This window comes from Danio aesculapii, chromosome 8, assembly GCF_903798145.1.
Source record: "Danio aesculapii chromosome 8, fDanAes4.1, whole genome shotgun sequence".
NCBI lineage: Eukaryota > Metazoa > Chordata > Actinopteri > Cypriniformes > Danionidae > Danio > Danio aesculapii.
Window position 1 is genome coordinate 833,170 of NC_079442.1, and position 22,080 is coordinate 855,249.

Here is a 22,080-nt window from a genome sequence, read left to right on the forward strand (position 1 = left end):
AATATGAAGCATAATTCCTAGCAATATCAGCATAGAAAATAGCCACTTTTAATTGAAGTATTAATACAAGTTTTTAAGTCTTAGCACTTGATATAACTACAGCGGAGTCCAACTTTAAATAGGAAAATAGGATAATTTTTGAGTGAGATGCTAATGGTCTAATGCGATTCAATGATGTATGCTAAGCTAAGCTAAAAGTGCTCCTGCAGACCCAGACATCGGCTGAATGGATTACAAAATGGTAAAACTCAACTGTTTAACTCTTGTAGAGCTGTAGATGAGCCTATTTCCAAAAAACGTGGAGCGTTCCTTTAAATCACAGGTGTCAAATCCAGCTCCTGGGGGGCTTGTTTGAAACCTACAGGTAAGTGTGTTTAATTAGGATTGGAACTAAACTGTGCATAGCTGCGGCCCTCCAGTAACTGGATTTGACACCTGCGCTTTAAATGAACCCATTATTTTGTGTTGTATTTAGTGTAGACTGTTGAAATTATTATTGATTATTGATTGACTGTTGAACACCAAAGAAGATATTTTGAAGAAAGCTGGAAACCTGTAACCATTGACTTCCATAGTAGAATAAACAAACAGAAATAGGTTTCCAGCTCTCTTCAAAATATATATTTTGACTGTTCAACAGAATAAAGAAACTTGTAAAGGTTTGCAGCAACTTGAGGGTGGGTAAACAGTGAGTACATTTTATTTTTTGGGTGAACTGTCCTGCTGTGGTGTATAGTCACCTGCGTCATAAGGAAGGCTGTAGATAAATGTGCCGGGCACCTGTTCAGCAGCTCTTCTGTACCACAGAGGAAAATGATCAGCGCTGAACTGTACCTCTTTATCCTCTCCTGTCAGGAAGCCTCTTTCAACACACAACACACAACACACACACACACACACACACACACACACACACACACACACACACACACACACACATACTCATTATTACAGGCTGGTTTAAGAGCAATGTTAGGCTGATAATATTTCACATGCTATTCAGAAAGATTAATGCTGGGTTCACACCAAACAAGAGGAGTCGCTCGCTCTGGATTATTCGCTTCACCGTATAAAAATGTTCCTCTTAATTACATTTTTTGAACTTGACGCAATTAAAGTGCAAGCTAACCCCAAAATTAAATTTTAATCACTATTTACTCACAATCAAGTGGTTCCATACCTGTTTAAGTTTCCTTTTTCTGTACAACACACACAAAATAAGTTATTCCGAAAAATGTTGAAAACTGGTAACCATAGACTTCCATAGCAGAAAAAAATCAATACTATGAAAGTCAATGGTTACAGGTTTTTAACATTTTTCTAAATAACTTCTTTTTCTCTAGATTAAACAATAAGTTATTTTGAAAAATGTTGAAACCGCTAACCATTCACATGCACAGTATAAAAAAACAAACACTATGTAGTTAATGGTTACCAGTTTTCAAAATTTTTCAAAAAATTTTTTTCTCTAAATCACAAAATAAGTTATTTAGATAAATGTTGAAAACTGGTAACCATTGACTTCCATAGTATAAAAAATAAACACTAAGGAAGTCAATGGTTACCGGTTTTTAACATGAAAAAAAAAGTATTTTCAATAGATCACAAAATAAGTTATTTTGAAAAATATTGAAAACTGGTAACCATTGACTTCCATAGTATAAAAAATAAACACTATGGAAGTCAATGGTTACCGTTTAAAAAAAAAAAAATTTTTAAATGTATTTTCTCTAGATCACAAAATAAGTTACTTTGAAAAATATTGAAAACCGGTAACCATTGACTTCTATAGCAGAAAAAATAAACACTATGGAAGTCAATGGTTACCGGTTTTAACATGAAAAAAAAAAGTATTTTCAATAGATCACAAAATAAGTTATTTTGAAAAATATTGAAAACCGGTAACCATTGACTTCCATAGCAGAAAAAATAAACACTGTGGAAGTCAATGGTTACTGTTTTTTTTTTTTTTTTCTTTAGATCACAAATTAAGTTATTTTGAAAAATGTTGAAAACTGGTTAACACTGATTTCTATAGCATTGATCTTTCTTACTATGGAAGTCAATTGTTACAGGTTGAACTGAAAAAAGAAAAGAAACTCACACCAATTCAGATGAAGGATGAGTAAATAATGACATCTCTTTTTATTTATATTTTTGGGTAAACTGTCTTTTTTCAAAGTGAATTCCACACATTAGCATCACAAATACTGCATCATTTGCGACGCCTGGCTGGACATTCACCTCTATTTGCTCATTTGCATTGACTTTATTAGTAATCTACTTTCGCAATTACTTATATTCACACTCGGTGTGAACCCAGCATAAGTCAGATTTATTTTTAGGTCAAATAAATGAGCATTTCTAGCAATAATTACAATGAATACAGTGCCAGTGTGCACCATTAAACAAATAAATTACTCAAAAAATTCAACCCTCTCCATACTTTGTAATCTGATTTAGGAATTACTTAAATTTCGGTGTGAACCCAGCAGAAGTCTAAATTAGTTTCAGGTAGCATTTATTACAGTTTCCATCTGCACAAATTACTCAAAAACAACATTTAACAAACAATTACTCTAATAAATCTATTGACTTTCTATTGAGGCAGCTTCCCAAAATGCAACGTCAATGGAGAGGCTTGGATTGGCTTCCCCCCGGGTGGGCGTGGCTTTCAGATGATGACATGTGTCACTCTGTCTATACGCTTCATTAGCTGCTGATGCTATATAAACTCTTCCCTGGAACACTGATGCACACTGGAGCCTGTATAACATGAAGCCAGGGGCGCCATTATCAGCTCTTACTGCTTAGTCACCATAAAACATGGAGGGCTTTGGCCTATTTTGCACTTGAGGACAGGATAGGACAAAAGCCTCTTTTTTAACAGCCCAGGGTTGCCAAGTCCACAATTTTCACACAGGATTGGGCTACTTTTAACCCCTTGTGAGCCCACTGGTTGTTTTTATTCCACAAGTTAAACAAGTTTGACATATTGCAGGAGTTTTTAGGTCTGTCACGATTATTAAGTAACCATCTAATTACAGTGCAATCCAAACAACATTGCTCCAGTTCCTTCCGGAAAAGTTGTCCATATGAAGTTAAATAGGTAATGCTAATATATTCATTATGAATTATAAACAGAGTTAAGTTGTTTATTGAGTGTTGTGCAAGGAAATGCATGAAAACAATCCTTTGTGAATAATATGTGCCTGTAAGTATCATTAGCGTGAAAAGGAACTTAATTTGTTGTCGTCGTACTGCCCCCTAGTGTTCATTTTACTTACAAACTGCAGTCAAACGTGTTGAAGCAGTACACTCTTTTTCCAATAAGCCTGTGTTGTGCTAAACACATAGTGTTCAATCCTTTTTGTTATTTGTTGACTGTTTACAGTAGGGGTGGGCAAACTCGGTCCTGGAGGGCCGGTGTCTTACATAGTTTAGCTTCAGCTCTAATCAAACACACCTGAACATGCTAATCAGCGTCTCCAAGATCTCTAATTATCTATAAGCAGGTGTGTTTGATCAGAGCTGGAGCTAAACTGTGCAGGACACCGGCCCACCCCTGGTTTGCTTTCTGCTGTATTCACTTACAAAAATTAAAGGGATAGCTCACCCCAAAATGAAAATGAACGCAACCTTTACACACCCACACCTTTATGCACTTCTTTCTTCTGTTGAACACAAAAGAAGATATTTTGAAGAATGCTGAATCCCATGTTAGGAAAAACAAATACCATGGAAGTCAATGGGTACAGGTTTCCAGCATACTTCAAAATATCTTCTTTTGTGTCAAACAAGAAACTCAACAGGAAATAAAAAAAAAAAGGTCATGGGTGAGGAAATGTTGAGCTGTTTTTGGCTGAACGATCACTTTAAGTTTGACTTTTTAAGTAATAAGAAAAGTAATTTACATACAATTTTAATTATGTAATTAGAAATTAGTAATTAAATACTTTTATGAAGTAACTCACCCAACACTAAACAAGCACAGTTTTAAAAAAAATGTATCTCTTCATGAAGTACTACTGTCAAGAGCACACCAAACCAACAGGTGGCGATATAATCCTAACCATACAGTAATGTTGGCCAATCAGAAGCCTCAAAACAGGAATATTACCAGTCCAGCAACGTTTTTTAATAAAGCAGCAGAGCAAAACTGCAAAACTGCTTGAAAAAAAAGCTTGAAACGCAATGTGATAGCCTTTTACAGTAGGTAGATTCTTCAGTTAAACAAAGAAAAACTGAAGTCACTGCGATTGTGAACAGAGATGAGCTTCTCAAGGTGAATGCGTACCTTGGCTCTAAGGGTCAAACAACAAAACATAAGGTCAAGAATCTTGGTATGACTCTGGAGTCAGATCTGAGTTTCAGCAGTCATGTCAAAGCAGTTAGTAAATCAGCATACGATCATCTCAAAAACATTGCAAGAATCAGATGCTTTGTTTCTAGTGAGGAACTTGTTGATGCTTTTATCAGCAGCAGGGTGGATTACTGTAACGGCCTCCTCACTGGCCTCCCCAAAAGACAGTCAGACAGTTGCAGCTCATCCAGAACGCTGCGGCCAGAATTCTGACCAGAAGCAGAAGATCACAGCACATCACATCTGTCCTCAGGTCTTTACACTGGCTCCCAGTTACATTCAGAATAGATTTTAAAGTATTATTACTGGTCTATAAATCACTAAATGGCCTAGGAGCTCAATGCATTACAGATATACTGACTGAATATGATCTTTAGGATCATATCAACTAGAAACTCCAAGAGTTCAGTCAGAGCAGGTTGAATCGGTTTTCAGCTACTAACAACGCCCCCTGCTGCTGGAATCAGCTTACTGAAATGATCAGATGTGCTCCAACATTAGGCTGAAAGCACATCTGTTTAGCTGTGCCTTTGTTACGGCCCACAGATGGCACGATTGTGTCTTTCTGTTCTTTTTTCATTCTTTTATAACCTGTTTTTAACACATTTTAATCTGTTTTTATCTCTTTTAATCATTTTTAATTTCATTTTCTAGTTTCTTTTATTCCTGTTTATGTGAAGCACTTTGAATTACCATTGTGTATGAAATGTGCTATAACTTGCCTTGCCTAATAAATTAGATTCTTGTTGCCACCTTTAAATTCATCTTTGCTTTTTTACACAAGTAAACCAGCCTCATTTCTTTCTCTCTTTGTCTCTCGTCATCTAGTGTTGTTAAGTGTGATTTGCTTACTGATTGGTCAGTTGATCTGGCGTCACAAAAAGGTTGATGCGTGATAATCCGGTTCGAGTGGCGAGGAAAGCGATCTCCACACCTTTATCAGAGTTTCTAGCGGAGCAAACACAACCACAGGAAATACTGCTCAATCGGTGTTCACTATTTAAAGGGACAGTACACCTAAACAAACGAATTCTGTCATCATTCACTCTTCACTTGTTTAAAACATATTTGAGTCTCTTTTTCTGTTGAACACAAAGAAACAGTACTGAAGGATGCTGAATTGTACTGATCTCAGTGTTGTTTTATTCTTATTTCTCACTATTGAAGTCAAAGGCTGCTTTTCCCCAACATTCTTCCGAATATCTTACTTTGTGTTCAACAGAAAAAATGAAACTCAAACATGTTTTAAATAAGTGAAGAGTGAGAAAATCTTTACTTGTGGGTAAACCTTTAATCTATCTGTCTATATATACTCAGTATATATACACTCACCGGCCACTTTATTAGGTACACCGGTCCAACTGCTCGTTAACGTAAATTTCTAATCAGATGGCTAATTCCAGCAGGATAACACACCATGTCATAAAGGGTGAATTATCTCAGACTGGTTTCTTGAACATGACAATGAGTTCACTGTAGTCAAATGGCCTCCACAGTCACCAGATCTCAATCCAATAGAGCACCTTTGGGATGTGGTGGAATGGGAGATTGGCATCATGGATGTGCAGCCGACAAATCTGCAGCAACTGTGTGATGCTATCATGTCAATATGGAGCAAAATCTCTGAGGAATATTTCCAGCAGCTTGTTGAATCTCTGCCTTGAAGGATTAAGGCAGTTCTGAAGGCAAAAGGGGGTTCAACCCAGTACTAGTAATGTGTACCTAATAAAGTGAGTGTGAGTGTATATTACATTTATAGTGTATAGTACATTTTTAGGAATAGCCAACAATACATTGTTTGATCCAAAATTACAAAAATGTCTTTTCTTTTTACAAAATAATTAGAATATTAAGTAAAAATCCTGTTCACCAACCGTATTTATTAAATTCCTGTACTGTACATATATCAAAAATTTGTCATATGCATTTCTAAAAACTTAATTTGGTACTTAAATTTAAAGACTATATTATTCTCAATATTTAAATAAACTTTTTTAACCCTCAGACCCTCAAATGGTTGCATCAAATATTACCCTACATCAATGGAAAGCTTATTCAGCTTTTAAGATAATGCATATACAAAAAAAAATCAACCGTAATGACATATTATATCACATATTATAAAATGTTCCTCGCATCTACAGATTTGTCTAGAAAGTGTGTTCATGAATTTTCCTACTCTGATTTATTGAGTGCGAGGCTGGTCCAGTACGCCTCCAGTGGTGCCGTGACCACCGCATCAAACAACACCTCCTGCACCAGCTCCCCATCACCTACACAAGGCAGAGCAAGATTATTTACAGCACATTTCACACACGGTGGTCATTCAACATGCTTTACATTAACAAGAATAAAAGAAGCATGAGCTATATAAGACATAATAATACAGAATAAAACCAGTTCATCAGTTAGTTGATCAGTTCCCCTATAGCGCATGTGTTTGGACTGTGGGGGAAACCGGAGCACGCGGAGCACACCCACGCCAACACGGGGAGAACATGCAAACTCCACACAGAAACACCAACTGATCCAGCAGGGGCTTGAACCAGGAATCTTCTTGCTGTGAGGCCACAGTGCTAACCACTGAGCTACTATGTCGCCCCTTCTATTTATTTATTAATTTTCTAAACATCACTCCCCAACCAAAGCAAAAGCTGATCAATTTACAGTGTCTTACAGCTGTTTCTGAAGGCTGGATGATCGTTTCAAAAGACGCATGAACACAAACAAGAGTCACTATTACCAAAACTCCTCTCAGTCTGCAGTTCACTCACACTTCAGATGCGCTTCTCCATTAAAATACAGCTTAATGGCTTCAATCTGAGAGAGGACGTGATGGTCTGGATGTTCCTCTGTGTTACAGTACATCCTGAAAGATATCAGTCGTACACACAAACATCATATACTTCAATCAGGCATACAAATAAAGAGCTGAATAAGATATATATATGTACATAACCTACTGTACCATTCATCTGCTAACGCAACATCTGGATGCTCCAAATCATGCAGTCCTGAAACAGAAGAAAATGCATTTGTTTAGCAAAGCGTGCAGAATCCCTGATGAGCAAAATGAACATTGATTACAATCGATCAGTTATATGTTATACTGAGCTATTAAACTAGTCCTGAAATCACAGTGCTCAGTATAAATGAGCACACTCTCTATTGAAAATGAATATTTTGATCCATTTCTCAGTGAATATAGCCAATATATGGTGATGCATTTAAACAGAACTGTTTTGTTAATCAGGTTTATCCATTAACATATGAGTTAGTTCACCGAACATCTTCAGGAATAGACAGACAATACATTTAAATTAAAAAAGGGAAAAATGCAAGTACAAAAATTACATTCTTTTTTTTTTTGTCCCTCTTTGCTAAATTCTTATGTAATATTTTTCTAATATTTAATTTTTTTCTAATATAATATTAATATAATATTCTTAAACATATTTATCGGGGTGTACAAACTTTTGCACTGTGATTTAGGCTATTTTGTTAGATTAGTTAAATTGTTTCTATTTAAAAGTAACACAATAGTTACTTTCCCTGGTAAAATAGCTACTTTTATACCAATGTTACTAAGTGTTCATTTAACATTTAAAATGCATTTATTAGGCGGCGTCAAGGTGGCGCATTGGGTAGCATAATCGCCTCACAGCAAGAGGGTCACAGGTTCGAGCCCCGGCCGAGTCAGTTGGCATTTCTGTATGGAGTTTGCATGTTGCATGTGTGTGAATGGGTGTTTCCCAGTATTGGGTTGCGGCTGAAAGGGCATCCGCTGCGTAAAACATGTGCCGGCTATGTTGGCGGTTCATTCCGCTGTGGCGACCCCTGATAAATAAGGAACTAAGCCGAACAGAAAATGAATCAATGCATTTATATAGTTAAGCTATAACAATGTTACTTTGTTACTAACTCAGTTACTATTTATGAGAAGTAACTAGTAACTATTTTTAAGTTACGTGCTCAATACCAGCAATCACACTTACTATAAATGAGTGAATTGTAGTCTCACGTATAGTTACCTTCCTCAACAGAGATATTTCCTCTGAACACATATCTGCCATGACCTCCAGACAGAGCCACTCCTAAGCTGAAAACCAGAGAAATAAATCATCTAACAGAGTGCAGAGATTTACTGCATGCTAACATTATGTAGTTATACTTACTTATATACTTATAACTATATATATATATATACTTGACTTAATCTACTGTGGTGATTCTACTGTTGCTATAGAAACACGACAACTATAGTAATTGATCTGTTGTGGTGATTCTACAGTTGCTATGGTAACGCAACAACTATAGTAATTGTCGTGTTGTGGTGATTCTACAGTTGCTATGGTAACACAACAACTATAGTAATTGATCTGTGGTGGTGATTCTACAGTTGCTATGGTAACAAAACAACTACACTAATTGAACTGTTGCGATGATTCGATTCTATTGTTGCTATGGTTACTAAACAACTATAGTAATTGATCTGTTCTGGTGATTCTGAAGCTGCTATGGTAACACAGCAACTCTTTAATCTCCAGTGTTGTTGTTGTTTTACAGCATGCTTTATTTGTAAAGAAACAGAAAACAGCAGATCTCACCTGAAGGGCGTTCCTTTAATGTCTGTGTAGTAGTAATCATTGTGAAGAACGAGCACACGCTTCTGAAACATACAAACATACACACAAACACCATAAGAGAATGGAATAAAAACCTGTTTGGTAATATTTTTATTCATACAAATATTATAAGTGACGTTTAACAGAGCAAGATCATTTTTCATAGTAGTTCCTATTATATTTTTTCTTATAGTCTTATTTCTTTTAGTTAGGTTGGAATAAACAAACAAGTAAAGAAACAAACAACTAAACAAACAAACAAGTAAATCAGTAAGTAAAAGAACAAACAAACAAACAAGTAAACAAACAAGCAATCATGTAAACAAACAAACAAACCAGTATGTAAACCAACCAACAAACAAGCAAGTAAACAAACAAGTAAGCAAACAAACAAACAAACAAACAACTAAACAAACAAACAAGTAAATCAGTAAGTAAACAAACAAGGAAACAAACTAACTAACAAACAAGTAAATCAGTAAGTAAACAAACAAGCAAACAAACAAACAAGTAAATCAGTAAGTAAACAAACAAGCAGCCAAGTTAACAAACAAACAAACAATTCAGTAAGTAATCAAACAAGCAAGCAAGCAAGCAAACAGACAAGTAAATCAGTAAGTAAACAAACAAGCAAGTAAGCAAGCAAACAGACAAGTAAATCAGTAAGTAAACAAACAAACAAACAAGCAAACAAGTAAATCAGTAAACACAAACAAACAAGCAAGATATTCAGTAAACAAACAAACAAAGAAACAAACAAACAAACAAGCAAGTAAACAAACAGGTAAATAAACAAACACAAACAAGTAAACAAACAAACAAACAAACAAGCAAGAAAACAAACAGGTAAATAAACAAACACAAACAATTAAACAAACAAACAAATAAACAAGTAAATCAGTAAGTAAACGTACAAACAAACAAGCAAAAAAATGTAAACAAACAAGCAAACAAATAAATAAACAAATAAATCAATCAATCAATCAATCAATAAACTGCTATGGTCAATATTATTAGCTCCCTGAAGAATGTTTATTTTTAAATCGATGTCTACAGAGCAAACTACTGCAAAAATTTTTGTCTTCACTGTGTGTGTGTGTGTGCGTGTGTGTGTGAAGTTTCTTGCCCCTTTATCCACAGTTTTCTTGACTTTCATAGAGAAGCTTCCGGTCTGTCTGTTCACCATAGCGTTACGCAGCTGGAAGAGAGAAAAAAAATCTGACAATCAAACAATGAAGCACATCCATTTATATTAACAGAGATTTAAAATGATCTTTTACTGAACTGATAAAAGCCTGATGGACAATGCTGGAATGAACTCATGTCTCCATAATAAAATAATAATGATTCAGTACATTCATATAGAGCTTTTCTGGACACTCAAACAAGCTTTGGAGATTTGGAGTGAATCTCCTCATCTTAAATAAAAGAAATGAACGTATTCTCTGTGTGCGTGTTGTTGAACAGCAGGAACTGCAGCAGAAACACTGCGGGGGTCCTGAACATATGTTTCCTCCCACAATAATGAGTGCTAAGAACGACTGCAGACGCTTAAAGCCTTTTAATGTATGCTCTGTTCAGCACTTGATTACAAAACACTACACGTTACCATCATTCATTCATTTTCTTTTTGACTTAGTCCCTTTATTAATCTGGGGTTGCCACAGCGGAATGAACCGCCAACTTATCCAGCACATGTTTTACGCAGCGGATGCCCTTCCAGCTACAACCCAGTACTGGGAAAACGTTAACATTGTAATATATATAAATTAATTTTTTGTAGTAATCACAAACACCTCGTCCTCCTTGTCTTCCCACTCCACCTCGGACAGATCTGCACTGCTGTAACTGGACTTTCTCCTCTTCTTCCCTTCTTCATACTAAAAACACAGAACAGCAGAGATATTGAGAAACAAGTGACAATACAATATATGAATTAAAATGAACTGGTCTCCATGACCATGCCGGTCACATGAAGGTTTAACAAATTATAACCTTTCCCTGGATCTCTGTGTGTGTGTGTGTGTGTGGGTAAATACTGCCCTCTGCTGGTAGCATTAAACTTCATGGAGAATCTTTTCATTCATTCATTCATTTTCATTTGGCTTAGTCCCTTTATTAATCAGGGGTCACCACAGCGGAATGAACCGCCAACTTATCCAGCAAATGTTTTACACAGCGGATGCCCTTCCAGCCACAACCCAGTACTGGGAAACACCCATACACACTAATTTACACACATACACTACGGCCAATTTAGTTCCTACATTGTTTTAACTAACAATATTGTCTTTTTTTCATACATAATGAGTCAAAATTAAGTATTTTTTCCTTAAAACAAGCAAAATAATCTGACAATGGAGTAAGAAAGATAATCTTATGTCAGGGTGAAAACAAGATTATTTTTCTTCCCCCATTGTCAGATTATTTTGCTTGTTTTAAGGAAAACTTACTTCATTTTGACTCATTTTTTACAAAAATAAGTCAATATTTAGTGCTCGTCTAGAAAATGCTTCTTGATTTAAGAGTTTTTAGATATTTGGACTAGAAACAAGACAAAAACTCTGAGTAAGAATAGTTAAAGTTGTCTTTTCCAGCACTTTCTCTCTCTCTCTGACTGCCGAACAGCTTTATTTACAGACGCGATCATGAAGGAGGCTCTGACTCTGCATTTGTGGCTGTAAATGGAGTGTGTTCTCGTCTCATCTTCTGTCAAACCCTCATTAGTGTGCACAGCTGTCAGCACAATGACTCTGATGAGACTCTCTCCATTCCCTTCACTAGACATACATTACCAGCGGCTGCAGGTCCGGATGGGTGAGGATGTATCCGTTGTTGGTGATGGCAAAGGCATATCCATGGATTCCCAGCTGAGAACAGACAAAAATAAATCAATAACAGCCATCAAATACACAGATACTGTCACATATTTACAGTGCTTTAGTCTACAGAGCTTTAAAGTTTACCCCTCTTACTTACTGACACATTTTACAAGCTGTAAAATGCATATCTGATGCCTCTAGAGTGTGTAGTGAAGCTTCAACTAAAAATAGCACACAGACTCTCTGACCCTTTTAGGTTTAGATCCTAATTGTGCTGTTTTGGTGACTGTCGCTTTAAATGCAAATGAGATTGTGCTCTTTTTCAGAAAAGGGCGGAGCTACAGATGCCTGTGTGTCAGCATAGTGGCAGATTAAAAGACTAGACTGATATCCTACACTAATGAGGGAGAGATGAGCACTAGTGGGCGGGGCTTTCCCCCTCTGATGACACGTACAAAAGGAGAACGTCAATCAAAGTGTTTCTGCAGACTGTTTATATCAAGTCTGATTATAACAAATACAATTAATTCATGTTTACCATTAGAGGCTGGAGATATTCACACACAACTGGGTACAAACCTCCTATTACAGTGATTTTTACACAATAGGTACACCTTAAGATGTGTTTTTTTTTATATATGGGCTGCTTTTGGTACTTTATACGTTTATTGATTATTTTGTGTATCAATAATAATGTCCCAGGTGGTCCAATCAGTGTGGCCGATCTGACTGCCTGACTGTTTTGCATATGTGCATGGCTGAACAGGCAGTGCAGTAGACGTGGGCATCAATCTTAGGTGAAGGCGGAGTTAATGCATCCTATGACATAATAGATTCCAGAACCTGTGGTTGTGTCTTAAAGGAGACCTATTGTGCTCTTTTTACAAGCTGTAAAATGCGTCTCTGGTGTCTCTAGAGAGTGTGTGTGAAGTTTAAGCTCATTATAGCACACAGATAATGTTTTCTAGCTCTCTGAAACTGACTCTAATTGTTGTGTTTTGGTGACTGTCGCTTTAAATGCAAATGAGATAGTGCTCTTTTTCAGAAGAGGGCGGAGCTACAGACGCCTGTGTGTCAGCATAGTGGCAGATTCAAGAACAAGACTGACATCCTATGCTGATGAGGCAGAGATGAGCACTAGTGGGCGGGGCTTTCCCCCTCTGATGTCACTTACAAAGGGAGAATGTCAATCAAAGTGTTTCTGCAGACTGTTTATATCAAGTCTGATTAGAACAAATACAATTAATTCATGATTACCATTAGAGACTGCTGGACATATTCACACACTGCTGACACACAACTGGGTTTAAACCCCTTATTAAAGTGATTTTTGCATAATAGTTACACTTTAATAAAAAACAAAAACAAAAAAAAGTGATATTTTTCTAGAAAACGCTTCTTGATTTTAAAATATTTCCACATTTAGACTAGAAACGAGACAAAAACTCTACGTTTTAAAAGCATGTTTGCAGTGTAGCTTCTGCAGTGTCTATTTTGTCTTCATAGTTTTCTTCTTTTCCTGATAAAGAAAGCAATTTATAAGCAAAGCACTTTGATTTTAAGTGTGAGCAGTTCGGTGAGACGCAGCACTTAACACACTTACCGTGCTCATTATCAACCATCTCAGTCACTCAACCGTGTGTGTGTGTGTGTGTGTGTGTGGTGTGTTTCAGGACAGATAGTGACTGTAATTATCAGCTCCCTGCTGAAAAGTCTCACCTCTATTTAACATTTTATACTCCAATGTGTGCATTTGGTTTAGGTATTCCTGCATTGTGGGGACAAAATATCCCCAGAAGAATGGCAATGCATTATAATTTGTTATTATCTGGTAGGGACATTTGTTGTGTCGATGACAAAAAAAATAGTGAATAAACACTGTAATTAATGTTGATTTTAAAACTTGTGTGTGTTCTTCACTGATATTGTGACATGATTGATTGTTTGTTGGTTATATTAATGTATGTCTGCACTTGTAACCACTTATTATGGCTTTTAATAGTGGAACAGAGGCTTTTAATGGGATCAAATCAGTATAAAGACATTTGCTGCTTAAATATATTTCCATTTAAGTGCTCATTCACTTGGAGAGGCTCTCAGGGTGATGCAGACGGCTATTTTTCATTTTTATCTTGTCCTCTTCTTCACCAAACTAGTCTTTACATACATAAACTTCATCTAAATGACTGTCAATTTAATAGATGGAGAATCATATGATGTGTTTATCATGTACCTTGTATTTGGGGATGGCCTTCAGTATTTCCGACACTGGTACATCTGTGCCAACCACTCCAAGGAGAATCCCTTTATTCCTCTGAAAACAACCACATGAGACTTCAGCAAACCATTTCTCATATAATTGATTCATCTTTTGATATTAGGTCTAAAAGCATTAGCTTCTGTGCATACCGTTCATCATGTTTTTAGTGTTTGTTTTGGATGCTTGAATGATTGATTCAGTTTTTGAATGAATCGTTTGAGTCAATGATTCAGTGCTTCATTCATAAAGAGTCACTTGCCTCATTTCTAAACGAATCTGCGAGTTTGAAAGAATAGCTTGAATGAATGAGTTTGTTGCTGAATGAATCATTTGAGTCAAGATTCACTGATCCACCAAGTCAATCAATCAATGATTCGATGATCCATTCTTGCCTCATTTCTATGATTTCTAATGATTTGGTTTTTAAATGAATCAAATGAGTCAATGATTCAATGATCCAGAAAAAGAGACAGTCACTTGCCTCTTTTTTAAATGACTCAGTTATTCTTAAATGAATATTGTGAATTAACTTATCTGCTGCTGAAAGAATCGTTTGATTCAATGATTCATTCATAATAAGCAACTTGCCTCATTTCTAAATGAATCAGCGATTTTTTTTCAACAAATAGTTTGAATGAATGATTCTGCTTCTGATTGAATCATTTGAGTCAACGATTAAATGATTAAATTATCCTTTCATTAAAGAGTCATTTGCCTCATTTCTAAATGAATCAGCTAGTTAGAAAGAATAGTTTGAATGAATAATTTTGTTTCAAATGAATCATTTTAGTCAGTGATCCATTTATAAGAACAGTCACTTTGTTCATTTCTAAATGATTCAGATATTTTGAACAAATAGTTTGAATTAATTATTTTGTTTCAAATGAATCATTTTAGTCAATGATTGAATTATCTATTCATAAAATCAACCACATGCCTCATTTCTAAATGAATCCGCTATTTTGAACAAATCATTTGAGTCAATGATTCAATAAATCCACTCATAAAGATAGTCACGTGCCTCATTTCTAAATGAATCATCTATATTGAACGAATAACTTGAATAAATGATAAAAACAATCAATCAACCACCTACTGGAAGAGAATCAGTCATTGTTTTCCAATCCCCTACTTTACAAAGTGGTTAAATACAGGACCAGAACTGATAGAACAATACATTTCCCAACATTATTAACCATTCCCACCCCAGCAGTGAGAGTTTATGATCACTCACGGTCTCGTTTTTAGTGCTGAACACAGGCATGGCCACAGTAGTCATGAGCACAGGGCCCTGAGCGTCTTCCAGCTACACAAACACACAGCGAAACACACACATCAGTGACATTCATTACCGGCTTCAAGTGCTTTTATAAATGTGAACTAAACTGCTGCTGTCAGAAGAAAATCCTGCAACTTTTACTCCCAGACAAATCAAAACTACAGAAACATCGAGGTTTTGTAGGTAACACTTTACAATGAGGTTGTATTTGCTAATGAGAGAGAGGTTACACAAACAAAGCTAAACAAAGAACAAGGAAACGTGAGGGTGTATATATCAAACACTAAAGATCACATGACATGAAACAACCAAAGACAAACCAGACACGACAATGATAACCAATAGACTGATTTCACTCGGCCGCCATTTTAAAAGTGAAATCGAGGCTGTGGTAGGAAGAAACCTGGAAGTATCGTTACATAGGAATGTTGTGTACCTGGCTGTATATCTTATCAGCGAAGAGAAAGTGACACAAATTTATCATTTCACGGCTTTCCGAGTGACCTGAAGGTCCGTTCTGAATGAATAGTAAAATAAAAAGGGATATCAGAGCTCATTTTCAGCTAAGTTAAGGGAAATGCCACTAGTTAGCTAACGTTTTCTTTCCCAAACACACGTTTTAGATGCTATTTATCAAACTGGAGTTAATGAACTGATTCTTCACTATATTAGACTTGTCATGATACTGAATTAAAAGAAAAACCGTCCATTTCCCGTTAACATTTAAGGCACTGTCGATAGCTTTCTTAAATCAGCGCTGATTGGACATTGTGTTCACGTGCTCATCAGAAATGACTGTGATTGGCCGAGAAGGTCATCAGTTCACCCTCCGCTGTTTACCGAGTACAAACACAGACGAGCGATCTGCTTGATGACACGACTGATCTTCACAGCTGCTTCATGCTTCAGTCTCCGTGTATCTGAGTTTGCACTGCAGTAAACTGATGAGCACTGGTGAATACTATGGTAAATCAGCGCTGTTTGTGAACACGCTCAGTGGCGCTTGAATGTTAGCGGGAAATGGACATTTTTAAAACTTCAGTAGCGGGACAACACTATTACAGACAACGCGAGGGAGTGCTACAGAGGACTGCAGTGTTTTATCACTCACCGGGTTACATAGGCTGAAGCAGGAAAGGATCCTATCATGCTAATTTGCTTTTAATTGTTTAAATTAAACTTACTGGATGATATTAAAGTGATGTTTACACCATTTCTGTATTTCGTAATCTCTGCAAGAGCTGGAGCTTTATAGTCCACAGCATGTTACTGCAGTGTTTTCAGTGCTGGTCCTATACTTCCGGGATTCTTGCCTCGCTTTGGTTCTTTAAAATGGCAGCCGTGTGAAATAAGCGTATGAAGAACAAGACACTAGGCTTACTCAACCAATGAAAACATAACACACACACACACACACACACACACACACACACACGCACACACACACACACACACACACACACACATAGGAGCACATGGCGGGAAGCAGGAAGACTAAATTACAAAATAAAAGACAAGACAACATGGCACGCCTTACAGTCACACAGATTTTACTATAATAAAGTATGCATAAAGGTAAACAATGATAAAGTAAACAATAACTAGAAAGCATAACACTTCATCAGAATAAATACACCGTAAAAACCACACAATTCCTACATGTTGTCCGAACACAACTCGATTAATCATATCGTATCGATTGTATTGTTTTTACAAAATGTGAGTGAAGTGAACTTAAAACAGTTCAGTTGTCAACTCAAAGAAGAGATCCAATTGTGTTATTTCAACTCATTTTAAAGAAGTAGTTTGAACAAGCAGCAAAAGTGATTTTTTTTAAAGTGACAGTGGACAAAATCAGTGAACACACAATGATATCTCAGCATGCATAATGTGCGATTGAGGTGTAATGAATCCCCGAGCGGGACTTGTGCTCAGGTGTGGATGGATGCGGCGCAGCTGTGGAAATAACAGCTTCCTCATCTGCATCCAAATAAAAAATGGCACCGCTTGCTTCCCCTGACAGCAGAAACACACATGCATATTCACAGCTCATGCACAAACACTCATCAGATGAAGACATGATCTGTAAACACATCACACACGCTGTAAAAAAACATTAGTTGACTTTTCTTTAAGAAAGTGAGTAAACCCACTGCCGTAAAACTAGTACATAAATTAACGGTAACACTTTACAAGAAGGTTATATTAGTTAACATGAAAAAAGCATCAAGATTTGCATTTATTCCAGTGTTTGTTCATGTTGGTTAATGAAAACACAGTTGTTAATGTTAACGCTGCATTAACTAATGTTCATTCATTCATTTTCTTTTCAGCTTAGTCCCTTTATTAATCAGGGGTCGCCACAGCGGAATGAACCGCCAACTTATCTAGCACATTTTTACGCAGAGGATGCCCTTCCAGCCACAACCCATCTCTGGGAAACTTCCATACACACCCATTCACACTCATACACTACGGACAATTTAGCTTACACAATTCACCTGTACTGCATGTGTTTGGACTGTGGGGGAGCACCCGGAGGAAACCCACACGAACGCAGGGAGAACATACAAACTCTACACAGAAACGCCTGACCCAGCCGAGCCTCGAACCAGTGACCTTCTTGCTGTGAGGCAACAGCACTACCTACTGCGGCACTGCATCACCCTTAACTAATGTTAACAAGCATGCATTTGTATAATGCACTAGTAAATGTTGAACTATGATTAATAAATGCTCTACAAGTATTGTTCATTATTAGATCAAGTTAGTAAATGCATGAACTAATGAAACCTTAATGTAAACTGGGACTAAATTAACTAAGTTCATAATTTAAAAAATGTATAATAATAATAATAATAAATAATAATAATAAAATAAGTTAACAATTCCACAAATATTTTTCTTTTTCTAATATTTTCCAAGTGTTGTTTAACAAAGATATTTTCAAATGATTTGCTATTATTATTAATATGATAACAAATTGTTTTTCTTCTGGAGAAAGTCTTATTTCCATAAGTTTAGGCTGGAATAAAATAAAAAGGCATACATATATAAATAAATAAATATAAAGTATAATAAAATATAAATAAAGAGAAAAAAAGTCAATCTATTAGCTCCATTAAAGTGATAGTTCACCCAAAAATCTGAATTTACTCATCTTTTACTTGTGTCAAACATTTATGATCTTCTGTTGAATGCAAAAGAAGATATTTAGAAAAATGTTTAATCAATGGAACTTCCAGGAACTTCCATCAATGGTTTCAAAATACCATGGAAGTCAATGGTTACCGGTTTTCAGCATTCTTCAAAATATCTTATTTTGCGCTCAAAGAAACTCATAAAGGTTTGGAAACACTTAAACAGTAAAGGAGTTTTCATTTTTGGGGGACCTGTCCTTTTTTATAATTATTTTTTTGGAGTTTTCACCTTTGTTGACAGGAAAGTGTGGAGAACAGAAATAGGGGAAGGATCGGCAGAAGACCTCGAGCTGAGAATCGAACTCAACTTACCTTGAGCACTTGGGTGCTATATTTCCACACACTAACCACTGCACCAACATGAACCGTCCTTTTAAGAAACCTTTCTTTTCAATTATCTACAGAACAAACCTACTCTCCTCCAATAACTTGCCTAAATCATCTAATTATCCTAGTTAAGCCTTTAAATGTGATTTAAGCTGAATACTAAAATATCTAGTCAAATTTTATGGTCTCACTTTATTTTGATGGTCCGTTTGTTGAGTTTAAGTCACATTGCATCTACATGCTGACTAATCCTCATTAGATTATCAGTAGACTGTTAGGGTTGGGGTTAGGGTTAGTGTAAGTTGACATGTACTAGCAAAGTTTCTTATAGTCAGTTAAATATCTGTTGAAGGAGCAGCATCAGCAGATATTAAACAGACAGTCTACTAATACTCAACTGGACCATCAAAATAAAGTGGTACCAATATTATGTGCTGTCATCATGGCGAAGATGAAAGAAATCAGTTATTAAAATGAGTTATTAAACTGCTATAGCTATATAGAAATGTGGAAAAGCATCAGCTAAAAAGCACTGAAAAAGTGGAGGGCTAATAATATCTTGAGCATTTCATGAACGACACGTCAGTGGAAGAAAGATATGATGGTAAACTGTGTGAGATCTGCAGTATTCCTCCTGGTTTTCTGTCTCTGCGGGAGTAAATGGCCTGTGAAATGATGGATGATTGTTCTTGGTTGTGGAGTGAATTTTTAAGCACAACAGCAGCTCAGATTCAGAGACACACACTGCAATAAACGCGATTCTTACTAGTTTTTAGTCTAAATATCTAAAAATTCTTAAATCAAGAAGCATTTTCTAGACTAAATAATGTGTTGATTTCAGAAATGATGAGTCTAAATGAAGACTTAAAACAAGCTAAATAATCTGCCAATGGGGGAAGCAGAATAGTCTTGATTTCACTCACCCCATTGGCAGATTATTTAGCTTGTTTTAAGGCAGGGGTGTCCACGCTCGGTCCTGGAGGGCCGGTGTCCTGGAGAGTTTAGCTCCAACCCTAATCAAACACACCTGAACAAGCTAGTCAAGCTCTTAGGTAGAGTAGCAACTTCCAGGCAGGTGTGTTGAAGCAAGTTGGAGCTAAAGTCAGCAGGACACCGACCCTCCAGGACCGACTTTGGACACCCCTGTTTTCATTTTGACTGTTTGACTTATTCACAATAATACAATGTTTTAAAATAGGCAATTTTAAGGCAATTTGGAGGCAATTTAACCAATTTGTTCTGATGACAGACTTTAAAGCAACATTAGTGATGCTCTGATCAGTCCGTTGTTTAGTGCAGTACATTCATTCATTCATTCTCCTTCGGCTTAGTCTCTATTGCAGAGGTCGCCACAGCGGAATGAACCACCAACTATTCCAGTATATGTTTTACATAGCGGATGCCCTTCCAGCCGCAACCCAGTACTGGGAACCACCCATACACACACACATACACTACGTTCATCTATAACAGAGGAAACCCACACCAACACTGGAAGAACATGCAAACTCCACACTGAAACACCAACTGACCCAGCTGGGACTCGAACCAGTGACCTTCTTGCTGTGAGGCCACAGTGCAAACCACTGAGCCATCGTGCCACCCGTTTAGTGCAGTTATTAGGTTAAATTAGTTTATACAACAGGTCTGCTGAATGCTTGATTGGATTTGACCCAACATTGGGTTACAACAACCCAGCATTTTCCTGCAACCAGGGAAACCGCTGTAGCTTTATTTCCTCAATAATCGAATACCTCAGTCTTGTACAGTTCGTCATTGTATTTGTCATATTTTGAATTTAGCACCTCTAGCTAAATACTTTTATATATTTTATTCAAAGTATGATCAGGTCATTTCTATATGTATACACACACACACACACAGACACGCACACACATACATACATACATACATACATACATACATACATACATACATACATACATACATACAAACACACACAGAGGACAATCCAAATACAGATTTACTGTAAAATCAAGTATGCAGCAACGCACAAAGACAACACACTGCAATATAGAATGAACTCTTCAAACAATGTGCACAAACACTCATGGTGTGATTTAAGAAAGCATGTGTTCATGTGTCATGAAGAAACATCGTTAATCACAATCAGGTTTTACCTTCTGAGCCTGCGAACGCTACAAAGACAAAACACAAACTGCGATCAATCCATTGTGTGTGGACAGATACATTAGAGCTGCTGTGAAAGATGTGCCTGGAGGTGAATCACAAGCCCCGTTCACACATACAGACCTTTCAGAATATTACCGGCAACTTTCCGGAAAGGTCTGTATGTGTGAACGGGCCCTTTTTGAAAATACCGGTAAACTAGTTCTGGCAATTTTCCAGAAAGAGATGTTGTAACATTACCGTTAAAGCTTTGTGTGTGTGAAATTCTGTCGTGCGGCGCTGTGAAAAGGGGCGGGATTAAACAAGATAATTAGACATTTAAAAAAGCGAGCGATTGCTCCATGCTTTAGATTTCTGTCCAGAGAGGTCCTATTTTGATCCTCGATTGGTCTCACGCAGTCAAGTGATGCGATTTTGCAGGTCAGAGTTCACCAAGCTTGAACTTTGCACCGCAGCAACCTGCGAAACTTAATGCATGACCCTGCGTTTCCGGTCTGATGCATTCACGTGCGTATGAATGGAAGTCTATGGGGACAAAAGCCCAGTGTGACCACAGCTTAATGCTGCCCTGTGTGGACGCAAAGAGCATAGAATCACCAAGAGGCGACACTCTAGTGCAATTTGTGTAACAGCCACTAGATGGTGCGGCGGCCATTTTGGAATGAAAACTCCAATAGAACAACAGCATATTATAGCTATAGGGCCAGACGGAATCTGTCTATAATCTGAATTATAGCTAGGGCCAGACGGAATCTGCGGATGTTTTTTGCTGTTTCTGCGGAGAATTTTGGTAAAAATCTACGGATTTCTGAGGAATTATTTTGGGAGTATCATCAATAAAACCTTAATATGTAAAATAAAAACTTTTATTTAATGTTTAAAATGCAAATGCAATCAGATCCACTTTATTTGGTAAACAAAGCAAGTCTCTCATATAATATCTCTACTAAAAGACTGAAAATATTACTGTACAAACTGTATTGTACATAAATCAGATCAACATTTTTATATTAGTCAATAATATCACTGTAATTAATTTAAAAACTGAATAAA

At 36.6% G+C, this 22,080-nt stretch overlaps 1 protein-coding gene across 1 annotated transcript in view; it reads right to left on the bottom strand.

Annotated features, from left to right (window-relative positions):
* Positions 1 to 22,080, bottom strand: part of cacna2d3a (calcium channel, voltage-dependent, alpha 2/delta subunit 3a) — a 111,651-nt gene that overhangs the window by 38,868 nt on the left and 50,703 nt on the right. Inside the window, exons 14-25 of the mRNA XM_056464560.1 lie at positions 15,305 to 15,376; positions 14,044 to 14,124; positions 11,784 to 11,858; positions 10,785 to 10,868; positions 10,115 to 10,186; positions 8,971 to 9,032; positions 8,395 to 8,462; positions 7,332 to 7,377; positions 7,138 to 7,232; positions 6,543 to 6,636; positions 5,216 to 5,311; positions 741 to 862 (exon numbers count right to left, since the gene is read on the bottom strand). Of these exons, the coding sequence (XP_056320535.1) occupies positions 741 to 862; positions 5,216 to 5,311; positions 6,543 to 6,636; positions 7,138 to 7,232; positions 7,332 to 7,377; positions 8,395 to 8,462; positions 8,971 to 9,032; positions 10,115 to 10,186; positions 10,785 to 10,868; positions 11,784 to 11,858; positions 14,044 to 14,124; positions 15,305 to 15,376 (967 nt within the window). The remainder of the gene's footprint in view (positions 1 to 740; positions 863 to 5,215; positions 5,312 to 6,542; positions 6,637 to 7,137; positions 7,233 to 7,331; positions 7,378 to 8,394; positions 8,463 to 8,970; positions 9,033 to 10,114; positions 10,187 to 10,784; positions 10,869 to 11,783; positions 11,859 to 14,043; positions 14,125 to 15,304; positions 15,377 to 22,080) is intronic.